Source organism: Plenodomus lingam, assembly GCF_022343315.1.
Source record: "Plenodomus lingam strain CAN1 chromosome Unknown contig_26, whole genome shotgun sequence".
In the NCBI taxonomy this organism is placed as follows: Eukaryota; Fungi; Ascomycota; class Dothideomycetes; order Pleosporales; family Leptosphaeriaceae; genus Plenodomus; species Plenodomus lingam.
The window spans coordinates 532,507-560,387 of record NW_027093941.1 but is presented as its reverse complement, the minus strand read 5'-3'; the positions used below and the strand labels follow the sequence as shown (position 1 = coordinate 560,387).

Sequence of the window (27,881 nt, the reverse complement as noted above, 5' to 3'; positions counted from 1 at the left end):
TGCTCTCTCTCCGCCGCCACAATGTTCAACTTCAGCGGTGAGTCTTGTTCGGGTCGCACCACCTTCACGTCATCTCCCATCGCTCAACTACACGTCTTCACAACATGGACACCACTACTATATGGCTGCTCGTCGTTGTTGCACACAGCTTTGCGCACTACTGGGCATGCCCATCTGTCTCCTTTTCATGTGCTTCGAAATAGATCAACATTTCTACGAAAATTTCGTCGTCTGCTTGTCGGTTTCTTACTGTCAAGTTCTCCCATCATGTTTCAAGCATGTACCACACACACACACACACACACACACACAGAGAGAGAGAGAGAGAGAGAGAGAGAGACCCACAAACATATGATATCATCGCTGATTCAAGCCTGTTTATCCCCAGGAAACTTACTCGCGGGTCAACATGATACACAGAAGGCTAGATCTCCGCCTTCAAAGCCAATACCTATCACGTTTCCATGCCTTCAGCCACCCGTGCCGTCAGCTGCAAGCCCTCCCCCATTGTGGAAGGATCCTGGTACGGGAGTGACCGCACAGTTCCTGCGTCTCAAAAAACCAAGTGATGTTACCAAGGACACCTTAGCTGCGCTCAACATTACCTTCCAGCCTGTTTGCGATTTCGACACTTTGTTTTCCTCTTTGCCTGATAATGCACATTCGCATTTGCCTCCAAAGACTTGGTTGGATCCGCCAACGGATGGCCAAACCCCGCAGACAGCCTCTCCGGCTGTTGCTGCCCCACTTCTTAGCAATTCTCGAAAGGCCCCTGATCAGCGAGACTTCTATGCCCGCCTCAGAGAGCTGTACTTTAGCAATAATGACGCTTTCTCGACACTGACGCGAAAGGGAAATGGAAGCCAAGCGCCGCTACGGCTGGCACACTTCCGCAAGTTCTGGGAGGGGCTTGACAATCTAGCCTACTACTGGGACACTTCCCTGGACATATACACTCCGCCGCAGAATGACATCGACAACCATGACAGATCCAAAGAACAGGCTAGTCTAGCAGGTAGCGCAGACTCCATAGACCACGTCCTTGTGAGTGGCAACGAGGATTCCGCATCCGTGGATGGATTCGAGTCTCTTGTAGGAAATGAACCACGGAAGAAAGCAAAGACCGAAGCAACGAATGATAACAGTGCTTCAAACGCTTTCGATATGAATGGCTTCGGAAACGCCTCGATAGCCACCCTAGCATCCTCAAACATACCAAGTCGAGTGCTCCCAGCACGGAACGCCCCCCCAAAGCTGGTTTGGAGGACAAGTACAGACGATCAAGCTTCTTCAGCAGATTCTGCATTGGGTTCATACAGCGGATATCGAATTGGAAACGGCGCCGAGATGCCGGATCAGTATCGCATCGACTGTGTCAGGGCCTTCATAGAACCGATTGCCTGGGCATTTGGAGTCACTCTTTCGCCGCACAGGCGCCCGCCAGTATTACTGCTTGGGCACATACGCTTTCCTGTGCGTATGAGTTCTGTCGCATGGCGAGGACCCCTGGACAGAGCAAAAGCTCGACAGGGGTGGATGGAAGGACCCATAGTCGGTGTCCAGTGTAGAGCTGATGTCAACTTTGGCAAATCAGGGGACCTGGAGGCCGAGTCAATCCTTGATACTGTCCGAGAGCTTGGCGGACTGCTTCTATTGGCACAGGAGAGAGCAAGAGAAGGAAAGACGGAAAAGCGAGCTGGTGATGGGAAATGGTGGACAACCAAGCAACGTTGGGGTGGAGGTCCAGGGGGCGAAGTAGGTGAAGCTACCGAAGATACCAGTGTAGTTAACAAAGGCTCCACTGTTAAACCAGAAGAGGCGGTTGAGAGAAACCGGGATGGCTCTAGAGCACGCCGAAAACCAACCCCAGCCGAAGTCTGGAAAACTCTGAAAGCCGGCAATCCTCTATGGGATCCCAAAGTCGTATATGAGGCGATTGGTAAACACAAAGGCAGTGATTATGACGACGTGAGCGATTCGCAAACTTTTTTGCGTGGTGTTGTTTTACTGACTGGAAAAAGGTTTTCATGGTATCCTCGTTGAATCATCATATCAGCATCATAAAACTTCAGGTTCACCGATGCTATCTACATTACATCACCGAAGGCAAATTACCAGACAATGTACCCGCAGGCACCGACTGGTGCTCGCCCAAATTCCAGAGGACACGTTGGTTTGATCTCTTCAGTATAGAAGATAGAACGGAAGCCATGCGGGGAATTTGGGGCCTCATGTCCTATATGATGCGGGCCAACACTGATGCCCCGGGAGACTCAGCCACGCCTGCTGGGGCAAACACACGATCATGAACGTACAATCATCGCAGTCGAGTAAGTGCCAACCTTGCGTTCGCTACCAACGAGCAATACAACGCATGTATATACATAGATGCGCTTGTCACCACGCTTTACAGTTAGTGCGCGCTTCACAATTGTGGTGACGAGTTCATGGCCATCAGTTGGATCTTTGGTCTGGATGTCCAGTATTATATGGTCTCTGAGACATCATCGGTGATTCTCTTACGGTATTTGAGGTGCTTTCGAATTGTTGGATCCTCTAGTTCAGGTCTACCTGCAATCGCACTGATCATGAGGGCGAGCACCAATGTCTTGTTTGACTTCTTCACTTTAGCTTGCAAAACAGGTATGTTACCATCAAGAACACATCATAGGCTAATCTTGCCAACATCATGGAGCGTGCAAGTCGCAGTAGACGCACCGCTCTAGACTATGCTAACAGATCGATAACGTGACGTGACTGGTCTGATACTGCCAGCGTCCAAATTCAATCATAGGCATTCTGATGCCGTCAAGCCTCTAACCCTTGACGGACTGCCCGTGGTCTCCTGTACAACATCATGAGAGGATAACATCCATAACACTTTGATGAATGAATCACCAAGAATTTCACCCCTCACTGTATAACTGTGGCGTAGTTGGACAAGCAGTTTGGAGAGGCAGTTGACGTACAGATGTAAGGCGCCTGTCATTGCGCCTAGGTTTCTACATACGTGGAGGCATGATGGGCGTACACGACTTCCAACTTCCGGCTAATAGTAAGTCACAACGCCATACTCACTGTCACAATAAGGGGCCTTCACACTAGCGGGAGCCACCAGAGAAGTTGCACCGAAACCATGAACCGTCCATTCACGTTCATACTGAAGATGCAGAAGAGGTGATGTACGTCTCCGATCACGTACCTACCACCATGTGACGTTACACACTCCCTCGCACCGGTCTTTGGATTTATAAAGTGTCGTTACCATCGTTACCACACTGAACAAACAACGCTAGCACCACTGCATCAGTCCTATTGCTTTGTTCAACCCATTGGCTGGGTGATGACCAAATGCTAGCATCAATCTCCAGGCTGATTCCATAGACCAGGTCTACGAAGCAATCAAAGGTATCTGCAACTAAGTAGTTCTGCACACATAAGGCTGGGGATGAGGTTGTGAATCGGCGTTCACCTACTCTTTACGTCTCCATACACCCACTCCGATCCCAAATAGCACCCGATTCTGCTGAATTATGTCCACAGAAGAGGCACTGTTGGCGGGGGGGGGTGATTAATTCGGAATTTTTCAACTTTCGACACGGCAATGAGACTAGGTGCTGTTGTGGGTGCGCCTTCGTCTGGCAGAGTAACAGTGGCTTGGGAGCCTGCGATCATGAGCAAGGGAGCGGTCAGCAGCGACTTTCAATGGCTTTCCCTCCAGTATTGACGCCGGCCTTGCTCTTGGCTGAACATATATAACTCAACCCAGCCACGCAGAAAGAGTGCCTCATCGCTTACGGATTCGGCACCAACAAGGATTGTATTCCATCATCATCAACACGTTTTCCTTCTCGTAGATCTCGCCCCACTATCGTGTACCATACTGTTGTACTACGTGTGCGCTACAGAGGCCACCCATCAACTGCTAGGGACCATATATCAGATCGAACTACCGCCACTGAAGTTTGCCAAACGACAACCTCACCTCTCGATCCCTTCAATTGCATTCATCTTTTAGTAAGATGATTATGAGTATTTTCTCCCTCACTATGGCTTTATATGTCATACTGGCTGTGTCGGAAAAATCCAGGACTGTTGATTCAGACCTCAACGCCCACCTGAAGAGTGCAGCTACCAACTTCGATCGTCAAGCACTTCTCGCTGAAGATCGCGACTGGTGGTATGATTTTGATGGCCATCCCAACTTTCATAATGCCGTCGGCTCCGTCATTACAGCTGACGCCGCAAGTTTCCCTGCTCTGACTGGACTAGGCATCAGTATTGCGCTGTTGAAGCTTGCTCCTTGTGGCATGTTGCCACCGCACCTTCATCCACGGGCAACAAACCTCGTCACAGCTATCACGGGAAATACAACCTCATGGATGATTGGAGAGAATGGTGTCAAGACTCACAGGGTTGATCTTACACCTATGCGGATGACCATTTTCCCACAAGGTAGCTTGCATGTCATGCAGAATAATGGTATGTGTCATTCTCCTTCAATGGATCGTAGTAGTATAGTAATCATGTCCAAGATTGCGAACCCGCTCTCTTAGTGAGCTCTCTCAATAGCGATGATAGTGGTACACTCAATATTCTACCAAGTCTTTGGTCCTTTCCGCAAGACATCATCCAGGCGGGATTCGGCAGTTCCGCCATCAACATTGTCGATTTGGGTAGCAACATCCCTGCCCCTGGTACTGGTGCTATTATTGGCAGTATTGAGTGCAAGAAGAGATGTGGAATCGAGCACGGAAAAGTTTAATCTTCAAAGAATGGCAAAATGCACTGCGGGTCGGGTATTGGCTGATTGCCATGGGTTGGGTGGGTGTTGTGTCTCATATGGTGTGTGCGATTCCTGCAATGAGATAACGACGACGAAAGAAATAACAGCAAGTGAAACAAAGAATGACTATGATCTTAGCAAAAAATGCGTGTGCCACTATTGCCCGCAAACACTTCAAATTTTTTGGCATTAGATGCTGCGCGAAATTGTCAAAATAGATCTTGCCATGCGCTTTGACCTAAGAACCAGTAGCAAACGATACCAAAGCTAATCAAAATTACTGCAGGTAGCGGTGGTGGTGCTCTTTGATCCAGTGCATGGATATTCTCCTGTGTGTGAAGATGTTTGGCTGTGTTTCATGTAGCATGTTTATGTCACACACTACCTAAGTGGAGTCTTAGCTAGATAAGAGAATTACGAATGTATGTTACTTTACCACAGGTACTCCACCTACCCCACATGGAGCTGAAAGGAAGCCAATCTGTGCGATTTATAGAAGTAGGATACTTTCAAAAGCTCACCAAACGCCTTCTTACCTTACAAGGAAATAATCAGGTGGCTTCTGGAAATGCCCTTCCTATCCAGATCCAACCACTTTATTTAGTATGACTACAGTTTGCTGATATTAGTATGTGAGATTTGCAATATTATTATAATTCATAGAGTTTATCTTAGTGCTGAACTACTGCCGGCTAAAATTGGTTGCTAAAAATGACCAGCATTGTAAATACGCACGATAACGTAGCCAGCCATGTGGTGGTGTGACTTGAAACGAAACTCCACACACGACCATATATAATATATTAAGATGTAGAACTAGGCTCGCAAGGCAATTCGCTGAGACTGATTGTCTATTCTGAGTGGCGGTAGAAGCCAATACATTAGATGCACCTCCCCTGATATTCCTTGTAGAGGCGCATATCTGTCTGCACCATGGGATTAGATTATGCTAGCACAGAGCCTTGTGGAAGAAGCACACTCGGGCAAGAAGTATAGGCCTTTCGTGATTGACATACATACAACATTAGTCAGACTAAAAGGTTGATTTTGAACAAATTAGTCGCAGGTAGTCTACCGGTACGAGATGCCAGCTTTGTGGTTGTATGCATTAGTGTCAGCTATGTATTTCTGCGGTGAGACCATACTGCTTCCATAGAAGTTAGTCAGCCTTATAGCGGAACAGATGCTACTCAACGTTTCCCCGTTGGAATTATGAACAGGAGGTGGGCAGTGCCCACTCTCACGCAGCGCCATATTTATCGTACGAGGTTGTTGTATTTGCTCAAGATCCAGCCTCCGTGTTTCACCGGCCAATGCAGCACATATCCCATGCCTTGCGGGTAGGTAGACATTTCCGCATGCTGTAAAAACACATGGCATTTTCGGGCTGGACATATTCTGAACGAAATACACAAATTGATTGGAACTGCATTGCGAGATTAAGCTTCTCATAACCTTTGTGCATACACATTTCTCAACATTTTTCAACCCGAACTCCTGAAATGCTCAACAATACACGAACAGCCACCGTTTTATTTAGTTCCTACGACCCCTACCATCCCCTTCTTCTTCCACGACTCTCCTGCCCCTTCTCTTTCCGCTTAAATCTCTTCACGTCATTTCTACGTTTCTTCTCTTTGCCCCACTTCTCAGGATCAGCAACAGCTTCGACCTTTCTCTTTCTTCTGCGTTCTTCCCTGCGCTCCCTCACAGCTTTTTGTACTTCACTCATGATCTTGAGGTACTCCGAAGTGCCCAAGCGCTTTTGAATAGAGCTCAAGATCTCGCGCGCCTTGTCTATGAGAGCTTTGAATGTCTCATTTGGCTCATTGAGTGAAGTGTCTTGTGTGAATTCGCGAGGAATAGTCGTCGCAGGGTCAACGAGTGTGTTGAGCGTCGAAACGACGTGTGGGAGCGAGGAGACAAGTGGCTCCAGCGGAAACTTGGCAGCAATTGTATCGAAAAGATTCATAATGGCGATCTTGGCGTTGAAGGAGCTTTTATCTTTGCGAACGATGCCTGACAGACGGATCATGAGGCGATGAATGGCTGTCGGTAGTGCTTCAGTATCCTTCGATCTGTTTGCTTTAGGTCTTGCAGACTCTTCGTCCGACGACATTCCGTCTTCATGTGCTACTTCGGTCCCCATTGCCGTCAGCTTATCTTCCTCATCCTCATCATTGTCAATCTTTTGCCACTGCCAACCTGCTCCGTTGACAGTGAGACAGCGCGCTAGGAAGGCGATATTCTTGACACTCTGCATGCAAAGCTGTTCCGTTACGTCTGAGTTTGACAAGTTTCTGAGGAAGACATTGCAAAGTTGTGTCATACTCTGCTCTGACAGTTGCAGTCCGCCAGACCCCTTCAACGGCAACGCATCTAGGCCGGTGTCTTTGTTGGAGATACCGAGATGCGCGAAATAGATCCCTAGCAGTTCCGCAGACTTGAGTTTCACCCACATGTGAGGATATGACGCGCTGGCCTCAATGGCGGTCCACAGACTGCACCTTCCGGCAGAGAACATGATATCTGCATACTTCTTGCAGATCTTGGAGATTAAGGTGAGAGCATAGTAAAGAAGCTCCCAATCGTCTTCGTCACGACGTGTGAGACATAGGTCAACGATCTGATCGACTTGATCAAGCACTTGAGACAGTTCCTTTGGCTCATCTTCTTGGTTCATAGCCTCGAAGTAGAAGCCCCAGCATTGGATACTCAGCCGTCTTAGCCCTATGTTGTTGTCTTGTTCCAGCCATCCCTTGAGGTCTGCGGTAAAGTTCTGCAGCCGCCCGTCGCTTGCGTATTGGAATAGTCTCTTGATGAGAATACTGGCCAATTCCCGGCATTTGCTTGAATCGTCGTTTGCTACAGTGCTGATCAACGGGAGGAACACCATTCCATGATACTCGTACTGCGCTTTCTGTGGGAATCTTGGAAGCGCTTTGGTGAGTACCAGATCCAAAGCATCCATTACAGACTGTCGGCCTTCTACGTGTTCGTATCGCAAGTTCTTCAGCAGGAATTCCATCTGCTTCCTGAACCGTTTCTCACTTTGTGTGTAGGATGTCAGGAACTGGAAGTAGTGGCTCCGAGCGAGGTCTCTTGCAGATTTTGTTTGGTTGGTGATCATCATCTCTGCAACCTTATCCATGACCTCGTACATCTCTGGAACGTCAAATTGACGATTCATGACTGCTTTGAGAAAGCCAAAGGTTACACCGGAACGGTCGGGCTCATCAAAGTCGGGGAGCATGCGCTTCAGGAGGTGGCCGATGTCGCGCTCCTTGATCTCTACGTTTGGTCGCTCGCGTAAAACTGCCGAGACTAGTTTTAACGATGCTTGTGCAAGTTCCGTATTTGATGATAATGCGCCCTTGATCGCACGCATAGCTTCGTCGATATACACAGGGCAGTTCATGTCAAGCTCGGCCATTGGGACCCGGATGATGGTAGTGAGGAGGCGTATAGCAGAAACCTGCACCTCTTCTTGTCCCTGTACCATGGCATCGCCAATGACTGGCAGGAAGCCAGCCAAGTTATGGGGTGTTTGAAGCTCATCATGCTTCCGTAGTACAGTCCGAAGAGTATCTATGCCGAAACGAATCATTTTGTATAAGTATGATGAAGTAGAGAGGCGCGCACCAGATTTCGCCGCGCCTCTGTTGTTGATGAGGTATCGCTTATTTTTTGGGTCGATCTTGAGCTTCTTGTCGGTTGAGGTACTAGCGTCATATGTCTCTTTGATAAGCTCGAAGCAAAATACGAGAATGTCCCGATTGTTTACTGTGGGATTCTGAAGGACTCCAAGTCCGATCCGTCGCAACAACTCGTCAATCTTTTGAACCATTCTCGCGTTGAGCTTCTCGATGAGAAGAGATTTTATGGGAAGCACCAACTTGATAATATGTGACGGAGTAGCAGATCTTGCTACAATGTCCATAGAATCAAAACTCTTACTACTTTTTACCTCCTTCATCTTGCTGATATACTCTTCAGCGTCTTTTTCTTGTCCAGTAATGCCAAAAGTATCGTCCATGACAACATCGACTATATCCGCAAGACAATAATCGAGGTCACCAGGCTTCAACTGATCCAAAAGCTTGACAAGGATGTGGTGGAGTGTGAAGGAGAGTACGTGCAGTTGGTAGCCACGCTGGAGAGCGGTACGTAATGCTTTTAGGATGAAGCCAATGTAACCCGGTCCCATGAGCACAGCAATGTCACTGAGTGTATTTCGTGCCATATCTCGACTCTCCTGAGCACGACTTTTGAGGATGTAGCAGATGTCCAGCAGGACTGCAGGCAGACGCGATTCAATCTCGGTCGGAGGAAGGACGAGGAGTACCTTGGCGATGGCGACAGCGATCGGCACTCGCAGACTCACAGTCGCTTCGTCTTTCTTATGTAGAAATCCTGTTAGATCGGGCAAGAACTGATCGATCAAATCTTTTGTCAACTTCTCTTGTTGTGGAAGCGTTCTCGTGAGGGTTGACAAAGGTTTTTCAACATCCATGACATCCATGACATCTGATACATCGTTCCCTTGTGAAAAAGACTCGGTATCTTGTTGAGAGTCCACTATGTTGACGTATCCTTTGGCGCGTCCTGCTAGGTTCAATCCATCTAGCAATCCTGCAATAAGCCTAATTAGGGATTTTTGCATGTCTTCCTTACTCGCCAGATAACCGATATATCTCTTGAGTAGCGAGCGGAGTTGAGGCCATTCCAATCCCTCTGCCAGTGCCGTTAGAGTCCTTACCGTCTCTCCTAATAGGCTGTCTGCGCCTTCATCATCACCCTTATTAAATACGAAGTGCTCCAGCAAGGGAATCAGGATGTGATAGATGTTAACACCTTGCAAGTGAGAGGCATTAGTAGCCAATCGGCGTAGGGCCCTAGTCCGACGATGGCCCTGCATATGCAAGATGTTGCTAAAGAAGGACGCCTCATCGTCCTCAGATAAGAGCACGTGCAGGTCGACCAAAGGACTCCAGTTGGGATGCATTTTGACGAGATACTCGAGAACTGTTAGAAACTCAACGCGGACAAGCTCCGACGTCTCGCGTACACCGCTCTGGATCCCAGGCAAGACAGCCGTAGAGATGAAATTTTTGAACTCATCACTATTGGAAACTTCAATCAAGCGACGGAGGGATAGGGATGCATTGACTCGAATGCTGAGTTCATCATTGTCTTTTATGAAGAACAGCATGTTGTAGGCAAGCGGTCTCCATTGTTTCATTGAATATAAGCGGTAGTTGTGTTCGTTGATTTCGTCGAATGCAAGCGAGCGACATTGGAAGTCGGGCTCATCCAGACGCCCCTTAGTGAAGGAATTGAGAGCGTAGCATAACTTGGCGATGGACACCAAGTCTTCCTGTGTGCCGGCCAGGTCTTGAACAATATCGCAGAGCAGGTTCCTTGCCGTCCGTTCGTGAACAAAGGCAAACATGGGACAAATGGCATCATAGATGGTACTGAATAGCTCGTGAAGGTTTTGTTGATCGCAGCGCTTTATGAACTCATGTAAGATCTTCAGTAGACCCAGCTTAGTACGTGAGTTGACCCGCTTTGCTGGTTGGCGGAGGAGAAATGTAGCTATCTCAATCATGCTTCGCGCCTCTACCGAGCCCGTCACATAGGGAGCCATATCTGCGACGGTTTGCACTCCTGATTCAAGTACATCTTTGCTTGGGCTTCGTCGGAGAAGATTGCCAACTCGGCTAAGCATAACGTTTGAATATTGCTGGATGATCTCGGTCTGGACACGGTTCTGGAGAAGCTTTGACTCTGTCGTAGTTGTTGCGCCCTGGTTGGTGACTAGGAACACAATGTTTCGGATAATCTCCTCCAGAACGAAGCATCTGACAACGTCTTTGGCGGATGGGACATCCAAGCAATCAATAGCTTTGATTAGAACGTCCTTATTATACTCTACTAGGAAAAGAGCCGTGTGGGGCGACTTGGACCACGCTGCGAAGAGTCGAAGAATTCCGGATACGGATTGAGCCGTCTCGATTGGCAACTGCTCAAGTCTGGGCTCCACGAGTTCATTGATGATAGCTTGCATGTATAAGCCCCAATCAAAATCCGGGCTGTTTGTGAAAAGCTTAGCCAAGATATGCAGCGCGCGTTGACGAACAGCTTTTAGCAGTGATGTTTGCATTGTACAATCTCCATTCTTCTCAATCGTACCAACTGCCGTGAGACTGCGAGAAGATTTGATGGCGCAGTATAGAACTGGATCTACGACGGCTGATGTGAATGGTGCGAACGTGTTCTCAAGCGTGCCAAGAAGATCGTCTAACAGGTTGAGCATTCCGGCCTGTTTGCGTGTCTCTACGGCACTTTTTTGCAAGAGTTCCTCATCTAGTGAGGAGTTCTGGATGAGCGATATACGGCTGAGTGGTCCGAAAGCGATATCTAGAAATTGGTGAATCGCCTCGTCTCCAAATCTGTTTTTAAGTCCCACAAACACGGCCTTCCTCTTTGATTCCAAACCGCGCTTTCCAGAGATTATTTTGCCATAAAGGAGCCGCAGGACAATTGGAAGTATATGCGCAACTTCATCGTCATGAAGCTTGCCATCACTCAGAAAGAGAGGTAGCTCATCCCTGAACCGAGCATCATCTAGCAAATTGAGCAACTGCTCTTGATGTGCGATTACCGCAGAATCTTTCCATGTCAATAGCGCCTTGAGCGCAGCCTTCTGAATATCGACATCTCCGTTGCTCAATAATGCGAGCAGGGCTTGCCGCACCTCATCCGTACGATATAAGACCTTGGGGTTCTGGAACTTGGCGAAGACAGACAACATGGCTTTTTGGTCTTTCCTAGCCCAACGATGTTTCGAGGAAGTTGGAAATGCATCGGCAACATTGTGACCATCATCGGCGGCTAGCATTGGATGGTCTAGTGCCCAGTCGAGGAGGGCAGGTACAAGAAGACGTGAGCGCTTCTCCGCGATGTGGGGTATGAATGCAAACAGCCTGAGCGCTTGGCTTCTGTTGGAAGAGTTATGAAAGGGTGTCGGAGCGTGCTTGTCTTCGAACATCACGCGCAGCAAATCTTCGGTACAGCCCGTCTGTGTCTGAATATTGGCCACATGCTCTTGTACCTGTACCAAGTTCGTACACTCAAATTCTTCAATGTATCGCCGTGATGAGGGAACCACATCGTTCTTAGCTGAGGACTCTCCGTCCTCCGGAAGACTCAACCACTGGAAAGCAGTCTGTGTGATGACTTCTTCGCCTTCTCTAGTCTCACACATCGATTTTAAAGCCGTGCAAGTGTCGTCCCAGACTGAGGCCATGCGAACGTGTAAAAGACCTAGACAGAAGGTAGGAATTGCTGTTCCTATCCACTCATCGGAACATACTTCGGGGTACAACTTTGCAAGCTGTCCAGTACGCATCGATATGGCTCGTTGGTTTTCAAGATTTAAGGGTGTCTGCTCTATCAGCTTGGCGACGGAGATAATATTACGCAGTGCTTCGTTTCGACCAGCGATGAGATCGAGGATGAAGATAGCTGTGAGTCTCAGATCGTGCGAGGGCGATCCCAAGCAGTGCATGAGTGACCCTTTGAGCGTGTCCATATGGGGCCCCATTTTGGACATGCTCTCACTGTGCTTCTGTAACAATACACGGATGGCATGCCAGAAGGCAAGAGAGTGGCCGTGTACAGAAGAGGCCTCACACAGCAAGGGCCACAGATGCGTTGCTATAGTTTTGTCGTCGCTTTTGGCAACAAGGAATTCGAAGCCGCTACCTACTGCGAAGGTATCGACGGTGCGCAATGGTTGATCTTTGCTTGCGGTAACGGCACGCTCCAGTAGTTCTCTCAAGCTCTTTTGAATACTCATCTCGGTTTCTTGTGACGTGCCAGCCACACCTATGGTTTCCAACAATGCATTGCAATGGTATGTTGGATATAGCACGTTGTCTTGGGTATCAGAGGCAGTTAAGGTATCAAATGGCTCATGGAATGTGGCTTGCCAACGGTCGGGCAGCTGCACCGCGTGATGTGCGAGTGATCCGCTATGATACAGGTGGGGGAGAACAGCACAGAGTTCTGGGCCATGCTCATGTGATTTCTGCGCGATGAATCTATGGCAGGATCAGCGTCTGCATGCAGTCATGAAAACAGAAACTATACTGACCTCTTGAAGTAAGGCAAGAGTAAAGCTCGGAACCTTTCTGCACCCAAGTCGGCAAATAAGTTGCAAAATGGCAGAAAAAATATTTCCCACACTCCTTTCGAAAGACTCTCTAATATCTTCTCATGTGGAATGGCTGCATCCATAGCACAATACTGAAACGCAACAGAAACCACCGCAAGAAGGTCCCATGCATCAATAGGATTTAGCTGGGCCATGGCAGAGGCTGAGTCTACCAAACGACTAATCGAGCCGAGGACAGGCCTCCAATCAATTATACGAGCACCGACTCGTACGCCAGAGACTACAAGCAGAAGATGGGATGCCAGTCTAACAAATCTTGTATCTGTTGAGATGGTGTTTATTTGGGCCAGAACAATGTCAAGGAGCGGCTTAAAGGTCTCCGCGTCCGAATGGTGTATGCTGGCGGTAAGAACCCCAATGAGGATCCGTTCTAGCGGTGGATCCTGCAAGTCGATGTAATCTTCATCGAAGGTTTCAGTCAGTAAGACTTGCAGTATGGCGGCGGCACTCGAGTGGAAGCCTCGTTGTACACCTTTCAGTGAGTCAGTCAGAAGATACATGATGCCGTGCTGAAACTCATGGTTTCGAGGAGACTCTGCAAGATCTTGTAGCTGAACTGAGATGTGTCTGATGATCAGCTGCAGCGGCTTCTTATCTCGATGATAGCCAACCCCTGCTTTTCGGATAAGAAAGCTGAGGGACTCGGCGGCAAACCGTGAAACGAAAGCCTTCTGATGCTCTTTTCCCAACAGAGGCGACATGAGATTGAAGACAGGACGCAGATCCGGTACTAGCAGCCTAGATAGGTATTTGAACAACCAAGCTAGACATCCGAAGCTCCATTCTATCACCTCGACTTCCGCATGCGTAGAGGCCAAGCGTGATACTGTCCTGACTGCCTGCTCAAAGTGCTTCTCGAACTTTTCTCCCAAGTCGTGGGCAAGGTGTGACATGAGACTGAGCAGCGGCTCCTGGCTGAACGTTTCACCTCTTTCGATAAATTCCACGAGCAGGGCAAAGATGCGGTCGCTGTGGTGGAGGACCTGCGGGAGGCTGTCGCATAGAGGCCCGACTTTGCGGGTAAAGCTGGTGAAGGCCTCGGACATGTTGAGTTCCTTCCATTCCAGAAATGAGTCTCGGAAGTAAGAGAAGTTCGACTCGAGTTCAGCATCGTCGAGAATCGTACTGCGACCGCGGCGCACTGGTTCGATCTTGAGCTGCGCAATGCGCTGCGAGAAGCCCTTGAAGACATGGTTGCGGGTGGATTCGGTGCCGCCCTTGACTTTTCTTGGGGCGCGAAGTTGTTTCATCTGGATTTTCTTGGACTGAGGGGCCGACTGTGTGGTGGCGCCTCGTGACATGGCGGCCATGGTGTTTTTTGTCGAGTGGAGGTTTCTGCGGTCGCGACTTATTCATGACTTTTGGTCCCCACTTTATTTTTCCAGTGCCAAGAGTTCGTGCACAGATGCTCCGGTCGCCGACGCGGACCTGACCACGTCCAATGTTCCAAGGTTCTAAGGTTACCGCAGCTACTCAGAAGTCAACACCACTCTGACTTCTTCGAGCAGCTCACACCATGGCATCCAAAATGTAGGCGCCGTATCAAGTCACGTGCATGCTTAACTAATATACGCAGTGTCGTCATTGGCGACGTCAATGGCCAGTTCAAACCCGTCTTCCAGAAGATTGGCGCGTTGCATGCAAAGAACAACTTTGCTTTCGCCATCGTTGTAGGGAGTTTGTTCGCAGATCCAAGTGCGGCAGCCGAGACAGACGATGTCGACGTGCAGTTGCTTGTGGATGGTAAAATTGATGTACCTTTGCCTACGTACTTTGCTCTTGCCAGTCATTCTCTTCCGCAAGCTGTCAGACAAAAGCTTGCATCGTCCAACGATGAATTGTGCCATAACCTGTTCTTCTTAGGCAGGCGCACAACTATAAAGACCTCAGAAGATCTTCGCATTGTCGCTTTGGGCGGGCGGTATGAGCCGAGCTTGGGTGCAGGCCAGTCCAACGACAAGTATTCGCCTTTCTACAGTGCGACAGATGCAAACATTCTTCGCGGAGCGATGACAGCCGACATTCTCATCACTAGTCAGTGGCCAGAGGGTATTCAAGGACGTTCCAAAGTAGACTTCAGCCCAGAGGTTCCACCATCATCCCAACAATGTATCGCAGATCTGGATGTGGTGCTGAGGCCACGATATCATTTTACAACCTCTGGGACCGCGTTCTACGAACGGGAACCCTTCTTCCACCCGCCAAGCGAGGACACCGACAACCTATACCCCGTGACTCGCTTCATCAGCCTGGCGTCCTACGGTAACCACAACAAGCAGAAGTGGATATACGCATTTGCACTTGAACCACATGCCAGCCATCCTGTCATGCCTCCTTCTGGGTCCACGGCTTGCCCACTCACCCTCTCAGAGAAGAAGCGATTGGCACCGGAGCACCACGATCAACATCTGGTGTATGACGACGGGTCCCGGGGACGTAGAGGGAATAAGCGGCGGAAGGGTGAGCCGCGAGGTCCCATCAGAGCCTCTGAATGCTTCTTCTGCCTTGCAAATGAGAACATTGCGACACATCTCATCACATCAATTGGGGAAAACTCATACTTGACCACTGCCAAAGGGCCCTTGCCAACCTCACAAACATTTGTGAAATTGGGGTTTCCTTGTCATATGCTCATCATACCGTTCACACATCAACCAACATTGGGCTCTATGGAGGAAGAAGAGCGACAAGCAACATATGCCGAGATGGAAAGGTATCGCGTAGCTATGAACAGTATGCTCAAGTCCGCGACGGGAACCGATCTAGGATCAGTCACATGGGAAGTCAGCAAGTCTAGTCTTCCACATACACATTGGCAGTATCTACCTATCATGGCAGATCTCATCCACAAAGGCTTGGTGGAAGCTGCCTTTAGAGCCCTTGCAGAAAATTACCATTGGCCAAAGTTTCAGAAGGAAGATGTGGGCGATGGGTTCGAGGAGGCTAGCGACTTCTTCAGAATCATGATTTGGGATCCCACGAATGAGCCAGAGCGTCAGACAAGCTATGTTATGCGCTTCGACGATAAGATCCGCTTTCACAACCAGTTCGGCCGAGAAGTACTGGCGAAGCTTTTGCGACTTGACTCCAGGCTTGACTGGCGTGACTGCGGACAGACGCAAGCCCAAGAAGAAGAGGATGTTGAGAAGTTCAAGACGACATTCAAGCCGTTCGATTTCGCGGGGTGATATACCCTTTAGTCACTGCACACGTTCCATGTGACTCAGGCCCACGAATACCATGAAGCAGCCGTTCCGCCGGAGACGTGAATGTACAGGTTGACTGCATCAGTAGAGGTCACTGACGTTGGCGAGTCTTTTGGAGACGGAGAGAATCAAGGATCAGGCACAAAGGAACTATGTCCTGCCAAATCAAGTCGGAAATCGCATTCACTAGCCAAGTGTTTGTAGACCCGACGTTGCTGCAGACATACTCGAAACGGCATATTGGTGAGGAAAGTATGGAAAGTAGCACTAAAGGGTTGGCACTCGTCCTCAGGTGCCAGCCTCCAGCTGGTTGGGTTCATGGATGACTAATCTCCGGAGCGGCGCCGACAGTTTCTGCCTTGTTCAGATCATCACCTACCTATCCCGTGATACTGTACTATTCTCTCGTCTTCACGCTGGTCTGCTCGGCCTCGGACGTTTCTTTTAAAAGGAAAACAAAGATAGCCACCTGAAGAATGCCAGCACATGATCGATAGCCGAAAGGTTTCACGTTGATTATCTTGGCATCATCTTATACCTACACAAGTAAAGGTTCCAACTCGAGGTCCACGCCAGGGTCTTTATTTGGCTAACAGGATTACTTGGCAATCTACTGATGTCACGTGAACGAACCTCATACCCCTCAGCGCGGGGTCAGGGCGACGGTTGTGCAATCGTACTCTCCCCACACCTGATCTAGGTGACTACCGTAATTACGCTGAGCGAGCAATACAAGGAGCGACATCGCAAAGCCAAGGCCCGCCCCTGGCTACGAATGCTACCTAGCTATATACCTAAGATCTAGGGGGAGAGGGAGAGAGGCAGAAACGGAAACAGGGGCATCTCACGTTCTAGGAGTCTTATCATCCATTTGCTGTAGGTGCCTACCTACAGGGCGAAGCGCCCACTAAGACTGACGAAGACTTACGTGCCGGACCGCAAAGGCGCCGGTACGTGTACGATGCACAGTAGGTATACTGCTGTCCGTACGATATAAACAACGACAACGGAGGTTCCAAGCCGCGCACCAATCAAGACGGCCATGGCCTCCGCTCCCTCTCCTTAGCCCACAGCCTATCAGGCACCGCGATAAGGCCACCTGCCCACTCAGTACATACATGGCAGGGCTACGTCGGCCCCGGGTCCGCAAGGGGAAAGTTCAGCCAGTCGTTGCTGATAGATGATAGATCACTACAGCCGATCAGGTACACCTGATTTCGCGTGTGTCCCAGACGAGGGGAAGGTGTGCAAGATGGGCTCCCTTGGCTGGAAAGCTGACCTGCCTGATTTGAGTCGGGGAGAGCGATGGTGCATTGGCCGGGGGTGCTGGCACAGAGTTGAGGGCATCGTGGATGCTGGGGGCCGCGTGGTGGTTATCATTGGATTGGAAGCCATTGTGGTGATGGAGTAATGCCTGTATGGTGGACGCCGGGGACGCCAGCCGGGGTAGGTAGGCCTTCACAGCATTCAAGGATACCTATATAAGAGTGGGAAGCGCTGCCGTGTGTACTACTCCCGGCAGGCCAGGGCATTACGGTAGTTCAGCCTCGGTGCAGTGTTATCTACTTAGGTACTTTAATTACTTCGAGTACCCATTTCCCCTTCCCCTTCTTCTACACTACACCCTCCCTCTGTATCCTCTTCTCACCACCGCCACGATGAAGACAACCATTATCACCGCCCTCGCCTCCCTCGCCCTCGTCTCCGCGACCCCAACTCCCCTCAGCCTAGAAGCTCGTGCACCTCCCAACATCCCCACCAAAGCGCAAGCAGAGTCTCAACTCGCCGGACTCACCGTCAGAGCTCAAGGTCCTCAGACTGGTTACTCACGTGACCTGTTTCCTCACTGGATCAACCAGTCGGGTTCCTGCAACACCCGCGAGGTCGTCCTACAGCGCGATGGAACTGGTGTTGTCACGGATTCTTCGTGTGCAGCGACTTCGGGACGTTGGGTTAGTCCCTTTGATGGAGCTACTTGGACGGCGGCGAGCGATGTGGACATCGATCACATGGTGCCATTGAGTAACGCGTGGAAGGTATATTTGGCCAATTCCGCATAGAGAGATGCAAGCAAGGAGGAAGCTAATGAACTATAGTCTGGAGCAGCCAGCTGGACCACTGCACGTCGCCAGCAATTCGCCAATGACTTGACCAACCCTCAACTCATTGCCGTTACGGACGACGTCAACCAGGCCAAGGGTGACAAGGGTCCCGAGGACTGGAAGCCTGTAAGTTTTTGCCTTGCGAGGATTACGTGGAGAGGGCGAAGTGTACTAACAATTTTACATAGCCGCTAACAAGCTACTACTGTACCTACTCGAGAATGTGGATCAAGGTCAAGAGCGAGTGGGACTTGACAATTACAAGTGCGGAGAAGACGGCGTTGGAGAGCATGTTGAGCAGCTGCTGAGAAGATAGAATAGGAGGCTGTAGCTCTCGAGTAGCATGAGACATGAGCTGCATGAATGAAGGGCCTTGCCGACTAGAACTTTTGCATCATACAAAGGATAAAGGCTTCCAGAAACGCCTAATGATCGAATGGCAGCTCTTTAGACACCCAATCCAGCTACCATGCTGATCAAGGCAGCAAGCACTGGCTTCCATCTTAATCCCACACTCCCTCTTACCGCTGCATTCTCCCTATCCATGCCAGCACCGCAACCAAACAGGCCCTGCACCCCCCAGCTCTTCCTCATTGTTGCAACACATACAAAGCTCGGGTCTGCCAAGCTACACTCTTGGACGGTGCAGACGGCTGTCTGCAAGCAAGCCGTGTCGTTGATGGAGAAAATCTTGGTGGACAGAACGTGGCAGCAACTATAAAGGATATCGCGTTCCGCGCGCGTGGGGCCGAGGGCGAGGATGCCAGGAACTGTGTACGGGATGTATGCCAAGCCGTTGGAGCAAACGGGGGAAAGGTCAGGGATGGTGAAGGTGAAGTTGGCTGACATTTTGGTTATTATTATTGTCGTTGTTGTCGTCTTGAAGGGAGTGAAATAGGTGGCAGATGGACAAGGTGCAGAAAGGGAAAGCGAAGTATCTCATGCGTGGGAAATTGAGTCGAGGTGAAAGTCGAGGTGAGGTGAAGTAAAGCAAAGGATGGGGTTTGCCGTGATGGTCTGCTGATAGTCGATTTGGTACACTGATTTGTAGTAACAAGACGAGTCGAGAGATTGGTCGACGTGTTGTAAGAGAGGAGAGATTGATGTAAAGACAGGATAGAGGATATATATGCAATTGAAGGTGGAGTATGCATCTATTTGCGCTCGCTATTGAGGATGCGGAATGCACGTTGCGTCAATAATGGCCAATATAGTAGTTGTCATTGAGGGTATCCATTCGCCCAAGTCGCCGTGAAAAAGTGAATGACGCGACTGCGAAGCGTCAATAAGTGAGAAGCGCGCATATGTCTGCAAGCAAGAGTTCGGAGCCTGTTGAAGCTCGTACCGAGTCCCAAAGACACGAGTGTTTGAAAGTCTGAAGTGAAGGCAGTGCCTATCTGATTACATGGATATCATAGAGTGTACGCCAGATTAAACGCCTCACAATGTTGTAGGAGGGAAAACGCCGTCCAATGCTTAGTTCTAGAGCCGACAGACGGGCTACTCATAGCGCCTCGAGCTCAAAGTCGTCGAGCTTGTCGCGGTACTTCATAATGTTGCGCTTGATCTTGGAGGAATCCACCCACGTCACAAAATCTTCCCTATTCCTGGTCACTGTTAGCCACTCATCATGCAGGCACATCCTCTAGATCAACACTCACCGAGTGACCAGATAGGCTGGATCTGTTATCACATCCGTGCCTACTCTCACGTGGCCCTGCTCAATCAACTTGACAGCAGCCTGCACATTATCCGCCATGCGCAGCCTTGTCATGATGACGGGCAATCTTCGGCGCGCAAAGGCCGACACGGTCAGCTTGTGCTCTATGTCGCTCAGCTTTCCACGACCCCCACCGCCTGTGCCCAAGATGCCCATGTCGAACATCTTCTCGAGCATCAGGTCCTCGTGCTTGCGGCGGAAGGGGTCTGCGGGATCGAGGTTGGCGAGCTTATGGGCGAGCTGTCGCAATGAGCCGCAGAGCTGGTTGTACTTCCGGTAGTCGTCGCGGCCTTGGATGGCGTAGCGGCGCATAACGGCAGCCTCGCGGTGGTCATTGTCCGACTTGTATGTGTTGAAGTCGACCTGGGATGGGTGAGCAGCAAAGACTTAACGATGGAAAGCCGTATGTGGGTATACCTTTTTGAGGAGCTTTTGCTCGTGGTGCTTGAGTTTGCGCACCATAGTGGACGGACGGGTGGGGGAGAGAAGTATGAATGACAAGCCAGCTATTTCTTCTTTTTGCTTTGTCGCTAGGTGTTTCTTTTTACTGCGTTACTGTCTATGTCTCTATTATTGAGGCGTCGAGAGGTAGGGAGAATGAGTTGTAGGTGGTGAAGGATCCGCCAAAAGACGAAAAGGGAACATGGAACATTATTTTGCTTGGCGTCCGCGAAGGGTACCGGCAATTAACGTGATCCACCACCGAGCGCCCACCCCCACCGAGCGCCCACCAACACCAAAATCACTAAATTTTCAATACTAAATTTCTTAACAACTATAGCACCTATTAACAACGCGCTTGTAGCAATTAAATCCTTAACTCTTAGAGAAGATTTTATATACTTAGAAATAGTAGAAAAGTATAGTTACTTATAGTTAACCTTATCTAGATACTACTAGAAAATTTAGTAGGTATATACTACTACTCTACTAAATAGTTAAATACTTAATACTATATAAGAAAGTAAGCTTATAAAGTATATTAAAGAGCTTTATAAGTAAGGATTACCCTTTATATAGACTATTATTTAAAATTTTATAACTAAAATAATAAGGAATCTAATAGGTAAAAATTAGGTATAGTGCTTTATTAACTACTATAATATTAATCTTATCTCCTATTAGGCTACTAGGCTTAATTATAACTACTTTAAAGCTAATTCTACCTTTAAGTATAGCTTATACTTTAAGCTTTTATACTAAAAAATAGAGTAATATAATATTAAGAGTTAGTATATCTATAATATAGATAAGAAGGGTTTTCTTATTAGAGTACTATTAAAAACTAAATATATATTTAATAAGAGCGCCTATAAGTAGAGAAAGATTAGAGCTATACTTTAGGATAGTAATAAGGAGTAGATTACTACTATAGCTTGTATATGCGCTAATAGTACTACTCTTACCTTTACTCTTATTTATTAGTCCTAATCTAGAGCTCTATAAGATACCTAGTTATAAGATTTTAACCTATTATAATACTAAGCTTTCTTTATAGGATTACTAAGTAGGTAGATAAGCTACACCTTAGGGGTATCCTAGCTTAAGGAGGTGTTTAATTACAAGATAAAAGCTAAAGCTTATACTTTATACTAGCTCCTTATCCTTAATAGCTATAAATCTTATATAATAATAGAGTTTATTAAGTACTATAATAAATATAAGATCCTACTTATAATATATCCCCCTTATAGCACTTATACCCTTTAGCTACTTAATATTATAGTATTTACTCCCTTTATAGCTTTATATAAAGCTTAACTATCTAGTTTTCTAGATAGCTCCTAAGGGCTTATAAGTATTACTAAGAGGGATTTCTACTAGTTATTTAATACTATATAGAGTAATACCTTTAAGGAAAAGCTAATATTAATAGCTTTTAAAGTAATAGGTATCTTACTACTTAACCCTAATATTATCCTTTTAAGGTTTAAAGCACCTATAAATAATAGTAACTAGCCTTCTTTAAGTAATAGTATAACCTTAATATTAAGTATAAGTAATTAGAGAAAGATAGAGTAGTTACTCTATAATACTATAATTAATATCTATAATAAATAGTTAAAGAAGCTTAGCTAGATAATCTATACTATATTAGTAAGAAATACTCTACTTAACTATAAAAATAAACACCTAAGGGCTGCCCTAGCTAATAAGAAGAAGCGTAGGAAGCGTGGTAAACCTCTATTATTACCCCCTAATAATAATTATAGTAGTAGTACCTAATTTATTTTACTATTAAAAGTAAAGTAAGTATTTAAGCTCTAGAAGTAAAAGAACCTTAAAGAATAGGAGCTATAATACTAAAAAAGTAAGGTAATTAAGCTTTATAAGTAATAGAAGCTTACTAAAGCTTAACTTATAGAGGAGTATTACTTAAATTAAGTAATTACTAAAAAGGAGTAGAAGGAGAAAGCTGCCTAAAAAGCTACTATATATAATAAGTAGAAAACTACTAAGTAACTAGAAAAGTAACTCTAAAATAATATTAAAATATTCTAAATAGGTAAAAGGTAAATCCTTAAGCCTTCTACTATTATACTAGCTAAGGTGGTTAATAAGGAGCTAGTAGAAGAGGATATAGTAGTAGAGGTAACTTTATAGCGTAGGCGCCTAATTAGACCCCCTAAAAAGCTGCTTATATAATCTAAAATATTTAATCTACTTTAATAGATCTAATAATCACAACTCTAAGAAATCTTGTAATAATAGCTATTGTGGGTGGCGTAATATCCTTATTTAGTGGGTGGTGGATTTTGGTGTTGGTGGGCGCTTGGTGGGGGTGGGCGCTCGGTGGTGGATCACGTTAGCTTATCTTAGCGCAATCTGCAATCGCTAATCGCTGCTACACATTAGCCCCACCAATGACGGCGGACATGCTCCGAACACTTTTGACTTAGGACTTGTGACTTTTGACTGTTTGATACATTCACTGTTGACTCACTTGGTAGACCTTGCGCTCCGCCCATTGCGCCTTCCCAACCTCCTTCACTCTTTCTCTTTTTTTTACCGTATCTTTTGTCTCATCCTCTGTTCCCGCTCCTCTCGTCCTTCCTTCCCCTCTTTCCTCCCCTCGTACCCATACTCGTCCTTCCTCCCCCTCCTCTTCCTTCACACCATGCCCACCGTTCACCTCCTCGACTATGTCGCCGGCAATGTCCGCTCGCTGGTCAATGCCATTGAGAAGGTGGGCTATACGGTCGAATGGGTCAAGTCACCCGCCCAAGTCCCCGCTGCAGAGGTACGACAATGCCACCGACCAATCTACGCCAATGCACATCAATTCACGTAAAGACACGCCAATTGACATGTGCTGATGCAGTCTCACCCCTAGAAACTCATCATCCCCGGAGTCGGCCACTTTGGACACTGCATGTCGCAACTTGAGCAGGCCGGCTATATCGAACCTATCCGAAAGCACATCAGCGCCGGGAAGCCGTTCATGGGCATATGTGTTGGCATCCAGACACTCTTTGAGGGCTCCGATGAGGACCCGCATGTCAAAGGCTTGGGTATCATTCCACAGCGCCTGCGCCGATTCCAGTCTGCCGACAAGAGCGTACCGCACATTGGGTGGAACAGCGCCAGCGTCTCGCGAACTGGGCGCCCCACGGATGAGTCGCTGTATGGGCTACGACCGACTTCCAAATACTATTACGTTCACTCTTACGCTGCCCTCTACGAAGAGGGACCGTTAGAGAAGGAGGGCTGGACAGTCGCAACGGCACGCTATGGCGACGAAGAATTCATTGGCGCAGTTGCAAAAGACAATATTTTCGCCACGCAATTTCACCCTGAGAAGAGCGGCGCAGCTGGCTTACGAGTGCTGAAGGCTTTTCTCGATGGCACGCGGATACAAAAGCTGCCCATAGAGCCGTCGGGGCCATTGAACAAACCAGGCCTGACCAGACGCATCATCGCCTGCTTAGATGTCCGAACCAATGACCAAGGCGACCTCGTCGTGACAAAAGGCGACCAATATGACGTGCGCGAAAAAGAAGGGACTAGCAATCAAGTTCGTAATCTGGGCAAACCCGTCGATATGGCCCGGAAATACTACGAGCAGGGGGCCGACGAAGTCACTTTCCTGAACATCACATCTTTCCGCAACTGCCCTGTCGCTGACACGCCGATGCTGGAAATTCTTCGGCGAACCAGTGAAACAGTCTTCGTTCCCTTGACCATAGGCGGCGGGATACGTGACACGGTAGATACTGACGGGACTCATATATCTGCTCTCGACATTGCAAAAATGTACTTCAAATCTGGCGCAGACAAAGTAAGTATCGGGTCTGACGCCGTAAAGGCAGCCGAGGAGTACTACGCGAGGGGTAGCAAGTTGGCAGGCAACACGGCGATTGAAAGTATATCTTCCGCCTACGGCAATCAAGCCGTTGTCATCAGCGTAGACCCCAAACGCGTGTACGTTACCTCGCCGGAGGCAACACCACACCACACCATCAAGACGGCAACACGAGGCCCCAATGGCGAAGAATACTGTTGGTACCAGTGCACCATCAAGGGCGGCCGCGAAGGGCGCAATTTTGACGTCAGACAATTGGTGACAGCTGTCGAAGCCATGGGCGCAGGAGAAATCTTACTCAACTGCATAGACAAGGATGGAAGTAACAGCGGCTTCGACCTCGAGTTGATCAACGATGTCAAGGATGCGATCAAGATCCCGGTGATTGCAAGTAGCGGAGCGGGGCACCCAGGCCATTTTGAAGAGGTGTTTGCGAAGACGCGGACGGATGCTGCGTTGGGAGCTGGCATGGTGAGTTGACCTTGGCTCTGGATCGAAAATCAAATCATTTTCTATTACTGACAATCGGACAGTTCCACAGAGGAGAGTATACGGTTAAGCAGGTCAAAGATCATCTGCAAGAAAAGGGACAGATAGTACGGCCGTTCGAGGCTGATGTATAACTTTTCGTCTGCAGCGTAAATAAAGACCAAATCTTACTTTGACTACAGACGGACTACGATGAAACTTACATTGCCGACATGCATAAAGCCCCATGTCACTCATCTTCTGCCCTTTACTTCTTCACTACTCCATCTACTTCTACCACATGGCCCTCCTCGTTCAGCTCCTTATCCGGTTCCGCAAACATGGTTTCCTGCGCACTCCACAGTTCACTATACAGGCCATCGCGGTCAATGAGCTCCTGATGCGTTCCACTCTCCGCTACGTTGCCTTCTTTCAACACGATGATAACATCCGAGTCATAGATTGTGCGGAGACGGTGTGCAACAAACACGGACGTGCGCTTCTTTTCCTTGACGAGCGAGTTGATATGGTTGAGGAGGGCTTGTTCAGTGTGTGTGTCCAAGGCCGACGTCTATCATCCACGTTAGCCATTTTTGAAGCCAACGGACAAATAGGGAGACATTTCAAGGTGCAGTCAGAGGTAAATGGGTGCGTGCGTGGGACAAGACTTACAGCTTCATCAAAGAATAATAGCGGCGGATCCTTTAAAATCAGCCTCGCAACCGCTAACCTCTGCTTCTCACCACCGGATATCATCATCCCCCTCTCTCCAACCTTGGTGTTGTATCCATCCGGAAACCTTTCAATACTCTCATGAATATGCGCTCGTCGTGCCGCTTCATAGACCTGTTCTTGTGTTGCCTCGAGGTTGCCGTAGTGGATGTTGTGTTGGATCGTGTTGTTGAAGAGCGGTGTATCTTGTGGTACGACTCCGATGGCTCTCCTCAAGCTGTCGAGAGACACGTCGCGAATGTCCTGACCATCGAGGAGGATTCGGCCGGATTGGGCGTCGTAATATCTGAAGAGGAGGCGCAGGATTGTGGATTTCCCGCACCCGCTCGGTCCCACGATGGCGACTTTTTTGCCTGCGGGAATCGTCAAGGTTAAGTTCTTGATAATTGGTCGATCGGGCCGGTAGCCAAAGGATACGTTTTCGAACCTAATCTCGCCTTTGGAAAGGACGAGGGGCGGGGCATTGGGTTTGTCTTTGACAGAGACGTTTACTTTTTGCAGATTGAAGAGGGTTTCCATGTCCAAGAGAGACTGGCGCAGTTCGCGATACATGGAGCCGAGGAAGTTGAGGGGCACAGAGAGCTGGAAGACAAGCTGGTTAACCATGACGAGATCACCCACTGACAACTCTCCCGTGGCCACGCCGTTAGCCGCGAGGTACATCATGGCCGTGAGTGCTGAAGAGAAGATGATGTTCTGACCCGAGTTGAGGAAAGCTAGTGATGTTGCGACTTTGATGGACGCTTTTTCATAGTCTTTGAGGGCCGCATCATATCGGCCCACTTCGTATTTTTCGTTGTTGAAGTATTTGACGGCTTCATAGTTGATCATGGAGTCGACGGCTACGGTGGCGGCTTTGTTGTCGGCCGCATTGGCCTGCTTTCGGAATTTGGTGCGCCAGGAGGTGGTGAGGATGGTGAAGGCTGCATAGGCGGTCATGGTTGTGCCGGTGATGGCAGCGAATTGCCAGCCATACTGGTATGTCAGGATGCCGCAGACGAGGGAGATTTCCAACGCAGTAGGGACAATGTGGAAGACCATGGAAGTCAGCAGAAAACTGATGCCTTTGGTTCCGCGATCAATAGCTCTTGTCAAGCCTCCGGTCTGTCTGGTCAGATGAAAGCTCAGATCGAGCCTCAACAGATGGTCGTACACGCTGCATGCGACCTTTCGTATCGCTTTCTGCGCCACACTCGCGAAGACTGCATTTCGAAGTTCTTGGGAGACGGTCGCGCCAATGCGCGTCAGGCCGTCTGCTTCACTCAGTCACAGTCACGAGGAAGGGAGGGTGCAGCGATGCATGGATCGCTTGGTGCAGAGGGCTTACATGCAACAATCATGGAGCCAGCCACCGTCCAAGCTGTTCCTCCCACGGCGACGAAGTCTATGTTCATGGAATCGACAATGCTCTTGAAGTAAAAGGGCACCTGCACGTTGAGCAGCTTCGCGCCAACCAGCAGGCCCACACTCAACGCCACTCTAGACCTGGCGGCGAGGTTGTTCTTTGGCCACAGATAGTGCGACATTTCCTTCATAATGGCCCAGTCGGCCTTGCGCTGCTCCTTGTTGGTCAGCGTGTGCTCCTGGAGCAGCGGATCTCCTTTTGCAGCTTTGGGTATGGCCGCTGGGTCGCGGGCGGGACTGTTTGCTGCTTTGCCTGTGGCATGGACAGCGGAGGGCGTGGAGCCAGCAGGAGCCGGTCGCTGACCGTGGACATGTTTGCGGTGGTAGGGCGACGAGGTGAAGACGCGGATGCCGTGGGTGTGGGTGTGGGTGTTGGCGAGGGCGAGGGTGAGGGCAAGAGTGAGGGAATGCGGGCGCAAGCCAACGAAGCCCGACCGACAGACGGCGCGGGCCAGTGGTGGTGATGGTGGTGGTAATAGTGGTAGGATGAACATGGCGCACGTGCTTTACATGTTTCGAGTCGCAGCCCTAGGCATGGTGGGGGGGGCGGGGGTCGGCTGCTTGTCTTTTGGGTCTTTTGGGTCTTTTGGGGATGGTGTGGGGAGGTTTCAGAATCAGATCTGGATGATTGCGATGGCCAAGCGAGAGTCGAGAGTCACCCCAGGAGAGGAATTCAGGAGGAAGAACAGATTCTGTTTGGCTACCGATACTAGCTCTCTGCGATTCGGAGGCGAGTGCAATTGGTTGTGATTTGCTTTGGGTGAGATGTGGTGAGTACGGGTACCGGGGGTTAGCGGTGCTACTTGACTACTAGCAGTCATGGTATTGTACCTAACTTAGATGAGTTAGCTATAGCGTAGAGGTAGTTAGTAAGGTGGTTAGGCAGTGGCACTAGGGGGTACATGATGTTGATACATG

General features: G+C 48.8%; 9 protein-coding genes across 9 annotated transcripts; 5 read left to right on the top strand and 4 right to left on the bottom strand.

Annotated features, from left to right (window-relative positions):
* Nucleotides 1-21: 21 nt before the first annotated feature.
* IAQ61_006460 (uncharacterized protein) lies at nucleotides 22-2,309 on the top strand (the record flags this gene model as incomplete). The annotated part of the gene is made up of 3 exons (XM_003845296.2): nucleotides 22-37; nucleotides 389-1,968; nucleotides 2,022-2,309. The coding sequence occupies 3 exons, from the start codon at nucleotides 22-24 to the stop codon at nucleotides 2,307-2,309; spliced, it is 1,884 nt and encodes a 627-aa protein (XP_003845344.2).
* Nucleotides 2,310-4,018: 1,709 nt separating this feature from the next.
* On the top strand, nucleotides 4,019-4,765 carry IAQ61_006459 (uncharacterized protein; the record flags this gene model as incomplete). Its single annotated transcript, XM_003845295.2, has 2 exons — nucleotides 4,019-4,482; nucleotides 4,536-4,765. Exons 1-2 carry the CDS (start codon nucleotides 4,023-4,025, stop codon nucleotides 4,763-4,765), a joined length of 690 nt encoding a protein of 229 aa, XP_003845343.2. The 5' UTR covers nucleotides 4,019-4,022.
* A 1,573-nt stretch (nucleotides 4,766-6,338) lies between these two features.
* On the bottom strand, nucleotides 6,339-14,338 carry IAQ61_006458 (uncharacterized protein; the record flags this gene model as incomplete). The annotated part of the gene is made up of 2 exons (XM_003845293.2): nucleotides 6,339-12,894; nucleotides 12,948-14,338. 2 exons carry the CDS (start codon nucleotides 14,336-14,338, stop codon nucleotides 6,339-6,341), a joined length of 7,947 nt encoding a protein of 2,648 aa, XP_003845341.2.
* IAQ61_006457 (uncharacterized protein) lies at nucleotides 14,328-16,216 on the top strand (the record flags this gene model as incomplete). Its single annotated transcript, XM_066097190.1, has 2 exons — nucleotides 14,328-14,359; nucleotides 14,506-16,216. The coding sequence occupies 2 exons, from the start codon at nucleotides 14,328-14,330 to the stop codon at nucleotides 16,214-16,216; spliced, it is 1,743 nt and encodes a 580-aa protein (XP_065952667.1).
* A 1,676-nt stretch (nucleotides 16,217-17,892) lies between these two features.
* On the top strand, nucleotides 17,893-18,644 carry IAQ61_006456 (uncharacterized protein; the record flags this gene model as incomplete). The annotated part of the gene is made up of 3 exons (XM_003845290.1): nucleotides 17,893-18,270; nucleotides 18,331-18,462; nucleotides 18,525-18,644. The coding sequence occupies 3 exons, from the start codon at nucleotides 17,893-17,895 to the stop codon at nucleotides 18,642-18,644; spliced, it is 630 nt and encodes a 209-aa protein (XP_003845338.1).
* Nucleotides 18,645-18,783: 139 nt separating this feature from the next.
* Nucleotides 18,784-19,185, bottom strand: IAQ61_006455 (uncharacterized protein; the record flags this gene model as incomplete). Its single annotated transcript, XM_003845289.1, has 1 exon — nucleotides 18,784-19,185. One exon carries the CDS (start codon nucleotides 19,183-19,185, stop codon nucleotides 18,784-18,786), a length of 402 nt encoding a protein of 133 aa, XP_003845337.1.
* A 655-nt stretch (nucleotides 19,186-19,840) lies between these two features.
* IMP3 (Small subunit (SSU) processome component) lies at nucleotides 19,841-20,681 on the bottom strand (the record flags this gene model as incomplete). Its single annotated transcript, XM_003845288.2, has 3 exons — nucleotides 20,474-20,681; nucleotides 19,998-20,419; nucleotides 19,841-19,943 (listed from the first exon to the last, which is right to left on the bottom strand). The coding sequence occupies exons 1-3, from the start codon at nucleotides 20,516-20,518 to the stop codon at nucleotides 19,841-19,843; spliced, it is 570 nt and encodes a 189-aa protein (XP_003845336.1). The 5' UTR covers nucleotides 20,519-20,681.
* A 2,280-nt stretch (nucleotides 20,682-22,961) lies between these two features.
* IAQ61_006453 (uncharacterized protein) lies at nucleotides 22,962-25,007 on the top strand (the record flags this gene model as incomplete). Its single annotated transcript, XM_003845287.2, has 3 exons — nucleotides 22,962-23,297; nucleotides 23,391-24,830; nucleotides 24,893-25,007. Coding segments are annotated over 3 exons (1,866 nt in total), but the record flags the coding sequence as incomplete, so codon positions are not given.
* An 88-nt stretch (nucleotides 25,008-25,095) lies between these two features.
* On the bottom strand, nucleotides 25,096-27,457 carry ATM1 (Iron-sulfur clusters transporter atm1, mitochondrial; the record flags this gene model as incomplete). The annotated part of the gene is made up of 3 exons (XM_003845286.2): nucleotides 25,096-25,398; nucleotides 25,500-26,812; nucleotides 26,887-27,457. 3 exons carry the CDS (start codon nucleotides 27,455-27,457, stop codon nucleotides 25,096-25,098), a joined length of 2,187 nt encoding a protein of 728 aa, XP_003845334.1.
* Between the last annotated feature and the right edge of the window lie 424 nt (nucleotides 27,458-27,881).